The sequence below is a fragment of the Sinocyclocheilus anshuiensis genome, unplaced genomic scaffold (genome assembly GCF_001515605.1).
Source record: "Sinocyclocheilus anshuiensis isolate Anshui unplaced genomic scaffold, SAMN03320099.WGS_v1.1 scaffold1050, whole genome shotgun sequence".
NCBI classification, from domain to species: Eukaryota; Metazoa; Chordata; class Actinopteri; order Cypriniformes; family Cyprinidae; genus Sinocyclocheilus; species Sinocyclocheilus anshuiensis.
This window is the reverse complement of record NW_015536519.1, coordinates 241,087-249,550: the sequence shown is the minus strand read 5'-3', so window position 1 is coordinate 249,550 and position 8,464 is coordinate 241,087. Positions and strand designations below refer to the sequence as shown.

The window sequence follows — 8,464 nt, the reverse complement described above, 5'->3', positions numbered from 1 at the left end:
TTAATTATTATATTAAATAACATAAATATATCTTAGTGTCTTAATTGTTTAGATTTTTATAATGTATTAGCTTTTTGTCGATCCACTGGTTTACATTTAAAAATATGCAGCAAAAATAGCAGAAGGGCTTATTGAGAAAGCAGATTTGTCAGTTGAGCCTTTTGAAGTTTAATCGTCATATTAATCCATATAGCAATTATTGTCTTTCCGTCCCCAAAGACCTCTTATAATTTAGGCTTTTTGTACCATTTTAAGAGTTTGCATGGCCTTAAATGTAAACAATTTAACTGAAGACGTTTTAAGGACCCGCGGAAACCTTAATAATAACACCATCCAGTGCAAACATTTCTGTCATGCATTTGCCAAAAAGCTTTTGTTGACTGAATTTTACCTTTGAAATTTGAGGCAAGTGCAACTCTGGCATCCCCGTTGTTTGTGAGCAGTGGTGTGATGGCGATTTAAATAAAATACAGATTTATAAACAATCCAAACATATGGGTATCCCCTTGAACTTGGTAAAAAGATAATCTGTTTACCATCTTGACTGGAAAATACTGTTTTCATGGTCAGTTTTTCATTTATTATTTGCTAATGTTAGTGAATGTTTACATTAGAGTGCATGTCCTATGCTGAAATTAATACGGGAGCGGCTGGAAATAGCGACCTCTCCTGGTTGGAGATAGTATTAACATCTTAAACTGAAAGCAATCTTTATGTGACTTGCTTTTCAAATGTTTTAAAATTTATCATCCGAGTCTAATATGATCCAGCGGGCCGTTCACGGCCGCCAGTTGCCCATCCCTGATGTAGACCTATTAAAAACGACAACTAATAATTTTTATTTGAAATAAAGTAAACAGAAATAAAACATGAAAAACTTATTCTATTTCAGTTATATGCTAAATAAAATTTTCATTTACTTTAATAAAAATAACTGAAATAAACTTCAATAATAGATATATAAACTGATAAAAAAAATTAAATGAAGAATATATAAAAATCATGTAGACCAATTTAAATTAATATTTATTTAAAATGAAGTGGATCTTAACTGAAATAAAATATGAAAACATTCTATTTCTGCTAGACACTAAAGTAAACATTAAGTTTACATCAAGTATAAAAAAATGAATAACAAAATATGAAAATTATATTAAAAAAATGTCTAAAATGGAAAAAAATACATAAAAATAAAACAAAAATAAGAATTCAAAATGTATAAGGAAAAATAGAGTAGTGTCTTTTAATGGTTTGTGGTCATTGGCATTATTTTAGGATTATTATGCAGAAAAAATATTCACAGGGTTCCTCAGGTGCCAAAATTTGTATTATTATTATTTTTTTGCACCAGTTTCCCACAAAGTGATTTTGTTCTCTTGTACACATGCAACATAAACAGTGGAATATCGCATTAAATATTAGCAAACAAAGCAATTTCTCACAACTTTGGACACAAATATATCTATAGAGGTTTATATCTATAGAGTTTATAAATGTATGTGAAAGTTGCCTGGAAACCGTTTTACTGTGTGTTTCTAGAACGCCGATGAAGAGGACGAGGAGGAAGAGGACGATAATGCTGAGGAGCTGCTGGGGAAAGGAGCTCGCAGCGCCGCCCTGCTGGCAGACAGAACCAGGGTATGTGCCTCCTTCCTGTTCACTGACCCTCAAAACTCACCCATCTCAGCCGCCTGTTCTCATTCTCTCTTCTGATTGGTCAGAATGAGATGACTGCTGAGGAGAAGAGGCGGGCCCATCAGAGAGAGCTGGCCAATCAGGTGAACGAGGAGGCCAAGCGGCGTCTGACGGAGCAGAAGGGAGGACAGCAGATACAGAAGTACGAGGATGAACGCTTTCACGCCACTTCAGTTCGTTTATGTCCCTGGAGCACAAAAGCAGTGTTAAGGGTCAATTTTTTGAAATTGAGATTTATGCACCATCTGAAAGCTGAATAAATAGCTTTCCATTGATGTATGGTTTGTTAGGATAGGACAATATTTGGCTGAGATACAACTATTTGAAAATCTGGAATCTGAGGGGGCAAAAAAATCTAAATATTGAGAAAATCATCTTTAAAGTTGTCCAAATGAAGTTCTTAGCAATGCATATTACTAATCAAAAATTAAGTTTTGATATATTTACGGTAGGACATTTACAAAATATCTTCATGGAACATGATCTTTACTTAATATCCTAATGATTTTTGGCATAAAAGAAAAATGTATAATTTTGACCCATACAATGTATTGTTGGCTATTGCTACAAATATACCCCAGTGACTTAAGACTGCTTTTGTGCTGCAGGGACACATTTATTCCACTCTCAGATGATGTATGAATCTCAATCTCAATGGTTTTGTGGTCACATTTCGTCACGCTAGTTTGACACAAACGCTCTTCTCTTCTCACGTTTCCGCCTCAGAGCCAGAAAGTCGAATGTGTCGTATAAGACCGTTTCCCAGATGCCCCGCGAGAAGGACATCAGAGACATGAAGATCTTCATCGATAAGAAGTACGAGACGGTCGTCATGCCCGTGTTCGGCATCGCCACGCCGTTCCACATCGCCACCATCAAGGTAAAGGCATCTGCTGCGGAGCGATATCTGAGGCGCTTCGGCTTGGTCTGAGTCTCTGTTGTGTGTTTGCAGAACATCAGCATGTCTGTGGAAGGAGATTACACGTATCTGAGGATAAACTTCTTCGTGCCGGGCAGCTCGCTGGGACGCCACGACGGGAACCTCTTCCCCAACCCCGAGGCTACGTTTGTCAAAGAGATGTAAGCCTCTCCAAACCTGTTACTGGGCTTTTTGGATTAGTGTAACACTACGAAATCAGTCCTGTGGTTGGTCACTGTGTCAGCGAACACCTAAAAGACTGTCTAAAGTGTATCTGAGCATATTTTTAGTGTAAGTTTTTGGGATGTTGCATTGAATGCTGGAGTAAAACGACAAGATATGCATAAAAAGATGTGCTTAAAATAATAAAAAAAAAAAATTTAAATTAAAAAAGATACTTATTTTAAAATCAATATTTATTTGGTTATCATAGTTCTTAAACCAATTTTTTTTTAATGTATTGTCAAGATGTGCATAAAATCTTAAAATTAAAAATATCTTAAAAAATAAAAATAAAAAACTTATTTGGTTATTATAGTTCTTAAACCAATTTAAAAACAAAACAAAACAAAAAAAACGTTGTATTTCAGCTGCATGCCAAGTAAAATTTTCATTTTGTTTTACACTTATAACTAAAACTGAAGTAAACATTAATAAAGAAGAATATGAAGAGTAAAAATATGTAGACATAAATAAATAGTAATTTCTCTTTTTTTTATCAATACTCATATGTATTAAATTGTAATAGTTTTTAATATTTTAATAAGTTGTAGAAATGTAGTTCTGTTAATAAAAAGTTGACTAAAACTGCCTTATGTAGAACTTTATTTTGATTAATTAAATAATTATCTTTGGTTTCAATATTTGTCTAAGTGCATCCAGAATTTTCGGGTTTCAGCCCAGAATTTAAAAGTTTGGTGTATCACTGATTTTAACTCCTCGTACGCTTTACTTGTTAGATTCTAATGAAAAGATACGTAATGGAGCGAGACCAGATTTAGTTTTAGATTTAACAAAAATAAGATTTAAACAATTCTTGTATGACTTTTTTTTTCTTTTCTTTTTTTCCGTTGAGCTCAAAAGAAGATATTTAGCAGAATGTCCACGCTGCTCTTTTCCACACATTCATAGTGAATGTCACCATTTGCCGTTTTGTCTCCGTATTTTACTACACTTTTTTCGTAGCATGCCAGAAAGTTAAGTTTTGATTGAACAGTCCCTTTAAGCATGCTTAAAGCCTTTTAGCGTGCAAACACTGTCCTCTCTTTCAGTACGTACCGTGCGTCGAACCTCAAGTCGCCCGGCGATCACTCCGTTCCCTCCACCAACCTGCAGAACGCCTTCCGCATCATTAAAGAGGTGCAGAAGCGCTACAAGACCCGCGAGGCGGAGGAGAAGGAGAAGGAGGGCATCGTTAAACAGGACTCCCTCGTCATCAACCTCAACCGCAGCAACCCCAAGCTCAAAGACCTTTACATCCGGCCCAACATCGCGCAGAAGAGGATGCAGGGCTCGCTGGAGGCGCACACCAACGGTGAGAGAGCTTCTGCTCTTTAGTAGGCCTTTAATGTGGGTTTAAATGACCAATCTAGAGAAGAGCGACTGAAATCATGCTCGTATGTGACGCAGGCTGATGCAACTGAATTATAAGGCTACTATGGGCCATTTGCACAGGATATAATCTATCAATTCCAGTTGTTTCCTAACAAAATGGCATCAATCTCTATCATATAACAGCCATTAACTCTTATAATTAATTCAAAATCTGATTAATTCAAAATTAATTCACCTGATTGGTACCAGAAGAATCAGAAATTTTAGTTCTCAACTAAAACAATGTTGTATCTGATTGGCAACTTCTCAATGTTATTACTGCAATTTTGAATTTTTTTTATTTTATTGCAAAATTCTTTAAAATTCCAAATTAGACTTGAACCACACCCCAAAAAATTATGCAAAATATATGCATATATTTTAATAGTGTTGCGGAGAGTCAGAAAGTTTCTGGTAAATTTCTGGACACATTCCAGAAATATGGAAACTTTCCAGGATTTTTGTTCAATATTGCTGAAAACCTTTATTTGAATATATCATTGTATGTAGTTTATAGAAAAATATAATTTGAGAATTACCTATGTATTTATTTCTAATAAAACACCAAAACAACACTAATATTGCTCTGGGAAGTCTTCAAACAAAATAAATTCATTATACTTGCATAAACTTTAGCTTTCTGATAAAAAAAAAAAAAGAAATGCAGATTTTTATGCTGCAATGTTTGTCAATAGGTGACGTTATTTTCATCTGCAGAATTCAGTCCTAAAAGTTTGTGAGTTATGGGGAAAAGGCTAAATGTTTTGACACTTGTATAACTTAATGGCAAAAAGTCTTTTTGATATCTAATGGTGTTCCATACATACCCGGGTCAAAATGACCTGAACACAAAAAGCTTCGTTCCCTTACTCAAAAACTATTCATTAGTAATTACATATCTCTTCCAGGTGAAAACTGACCTGATCGTGTGTTAATCGCAAACGACCGACTCTCTTCGTGTCTCTCCAGGTTTCCGTTTCACGTCGGTACGCGGCGACAAAGTCGACATCCTCTACAACAACATGAAGCATGCCATATTCCAGCCCTGCGACGGCGAGATGATCATCGTGCTGCACTTCCATCTGAAGGTGTGCGACACACTGAAAACGTCTGTCCGGTGTCTCACGCTACACCGACCGGATTTAACGAAGTTCTCTGTCTGTCGTAGAACGCCATCATGTTCGGTAAGAAGCGTCACACGGACGTGCAGTTCTACACGGAGGTGGGCGAGATCACCACAGACCTGGGCAAACACCAGCACATGCACGACCGCGACGACCTCTACGCCGAACAGATGGAGCGAGAGATGCGACACAAACTCAAATCCGCCTTCAAGAACTTCATCGAGAAGGTCGAGTCGCTCACCAAGGAGGAGCTGGAGTTCGAGATACCTTTCAGAGATCTCGGGTGAGTCGGATAAAATCGGGTCGCGTCGTAAGTCTTGGCCGCATTGCCACTTAACCGCATTGAACATACTCGAATGTTCCCATATGATTTCAATTAAAAACTGTGGGTCTCGTTCACTAACCGCACAGGAATTTGTCAAATCGGAGTACGAATGTTTTATAAATCACAATTCATTTTAATCAGAACTTTTCTGCTAAAATGTATTCTAAATTTACAAAAAAATGTTGAAACAACTGAAACTGAAAGGAACACAAAAGTGTTGCGAGAACACAATTTCTTGGCAACGCCGAAGTTTTGCGAGCGAACGCACAGTTTCATGCGGAAATGCAGCAGCTTTGAGAATGCACACAATGTTAGTGGAAAGAAACCAAAGTTGCGCAAGATAACGCAAAGTTTCTTGGATGAAACCCAAAGCTTTCCAGAAAACATGAAAGGTTTGCTGGTGAAAGTTCACCATAGGAACGCAAAACTTATGTAAGTGAACAAAATGTTTCTTGTGAGAACACACAACATGGTTATTTTTGACACCTAATGGTACTCCATTCATAAACGGGTCAAAATTACCTGAACACGAAAAGTGTAATTTTGTAATTTTTTTTTATTTGTATGGTTATTTCTGTTAAAGGTGACGTATCATGAAAATCTGACTTTTCCAGGTTGTAAGTGCTATAATCAGGTCCCCGGTGCATCTATCAACCAAGGAAATGTGAAAAAGATTAACCCAGTAACTTTGTTTTGGGAAGCCTTTTTCTGCAAGCGTCTGAGAAAACGAGCGTGTCAGATTTCGCTCCCTTGGTGACGTGGCAAAGATCTCATTATAATATTACCGCCCCTTAATCTGTAAGTTTACACCCACAGCGCCGTTATTGTGTTTTTGCAAGCGACAATGGTGTACCAGCTCTAATGCAATGGTGAAAGTTTGAGCTCAAGTCCCAGCCTCAGAGGAGACAACAGAGCAGTGGATTTATTGATTTATTTAATGTATATTTCCGCAGCCACACAGATCTAAAATAACCGTGATTTATTTCCCAGCTGTTTACCTTCACAGACATAACCCACTGTTTTTTGTAACTCGTGTGTGTTTTTAATGTAAACTTGTGTGTGAATGAGAACTTAGTTTAGTACTCACATGCTGTGACAGCCGCTTTCTGTGCGTGTGCTTCGGATGTGTGTGCTCAGAAAACCGTATATCTGAAGTTTAAACTCATATGGTTTAAAACGCATGATTTCAGCACGATAAACATGATAATCAGAACCAAAACAGATGTTTTTAGCAGGTACGAGCTGTAATGGCGCAGCTCTATTCTGGAAAAGGGGGCGGGGAACAGCAGCTCATTTGCATTTAAAGAGACAGGCACGAAAAACAGCGTGTTTCTGCTTCCACTCAAAATAGCCATTTTCAAAATGATATAATAAATGATCTGTGGAGTATTTTGAGCTGAAACTTCACAGACACATTCTGGGGACACCAGAGACTTATATTACATATTGTAAAAAGGGGCATAAAATGTCTCCTTCAAAAAATAATTGTGTATTTTAAGGGTGTGTATATATATATATTTTTTTTTTGTTACGTTTTATTCCCATTTTTTATCATTTATTTGTCGGAGTGGAAAAGATGCATAAAATTTCGCAAAGTTTCTCAGGGAAACCTGTCTTGCAAATCAATGCAGGGTTTATTGAGAACACAAGTTTTGCAAGTGAACCCAGTGTTTCTTGGGAAAATGCAAAATGTTTGAGAGAAATTTTGCAAGTTAACGCAAAGTGTATTACGGAAACACAAACGTTTTGCAAGCCGTCATAACTTTTCTTGGGGTAATGCAAAACTTTTGATAACAAATTTCGCGGGGGAGTCAGGTTTGATGAACAAATGCAGAGTTTATTGGGAATACGGAAGTTTTGCAAACAAACAAAGTTTCTTGGGGGAGAATGCATATGTTTCGCAAGTGAATGCGAAGTTTATCGGGGGGAATTATGAAAGATTATAAAGGAATGATTGTGCAAAAAAGTCCTAATATGGATATTTTGTTATATTTTATGCTAATTATTAACCTCGGGTATGCAGTCGCTTCTTTTATTTACTTTAAATACATTAATATTGGGGCAAGATTAGGAACAAAGTCATGTTGTTGTGAGTTAGCCAGAACGTTTTCGCGAGAAGTACTGAAAATGAATTATCTATGTAATTATTAGCAAGTGAGACCCAGTGGCTTATCCCCAAAGCGCTCTGTAAGTAGTAGTTTAATCATCACGTGATGTTGTTTTTGCGTTTCAGGTTCCAAGGCGCCCCCTACAGGAGCACCTGCCTGCTGCAGCCCACGTCTAGCTCCCTCTGTAACGTCACGGAGTGGGTGAGTGTCTCGCCAAACGAAAACCATACCGTGCCACAAATGCCCGTCCTAATTAGGGTTTGAATTTTATCAAGTCGTATTCAGATTCTTATCAATTCCCAGTTCCGATTCCAATGTGGTTAAAAAAAATGAAGTCAAACATTTATTCTGTCTCTCTTTCTGGAAAACATTTAATTGCTGCTGACCAGATGTCGCATAGGTCATACAAGGTCATAAGGATTTTTCCTTAAAGGTGAAGACCCTACTCAATGTATGTTTTACAAGGTTCCCCTTTCTGTTAAACATATTTTATTGGACTGTCCAGCTTTTAATATACAGAGAAAACTCTTTTATGAAGTGAACTCACTTAATTTTTTTTTTTAATTGCTGCTGAATACCATGAAAAAATCAGCCGGCTACATAAAAACTGTACTCGATTAGGAGCTGTTTGTGTGCAAAATAGAGCGGCACGATTCTGGATTAATCTGGATTTTTTTTTTTTTTTTTTTTTAATTGGAGG

The 8,464-nt window shown here is 36.9% G+C and overlaps 1 protein-coding gene across 2 annotated transcripts in view; it reads left to right on the top strand.

Annotated features, from left to right (window-relative positions):
• The window catches only part of LOC107693364 (FACT complex subunit SPT16-like), a 14,155-nt gene that overhangs the window by 2,009 nt on the left and 3,682 nt on the right, over window positions 1–8,464 (top strand). For both annotated transcript variants that reach the window (XM_016492726.1, XM_016492718.1), the window contains exons 4-11: window positions 1,540–1,638; window positions 1,722–1,837; window positions 2,422–2,575; window positions 2,648–2,775; window positions 3,886–4,148; window positions 5,177–5,295; window positions 5,376–5,614; window positions 7,890–7,965. In XM_016492726.1, the coding sequence (XP_016348212.1) occupies window positions 1,540–1,638; window positions 1,722–1,837; window positions 2,422–2,575; window positions 2,648–2,775; window positions 3,886–4,148; window positions 5,177–5,295; window positions 5,376–5,614; window positions 7,890–7,965 (1,194 nt within the window). The remainder of the gene's footprint in view (window positions 1–1,539; window positions 1,639–1,721; window positions 1,838–2,421; window positions 2,576–2,647; window positions 2,776–3,885; window positions 4,149–5,176; window positions 5,296–5,375; window positions 5,615–7,889; window positions 7,966–8,464) is intronic.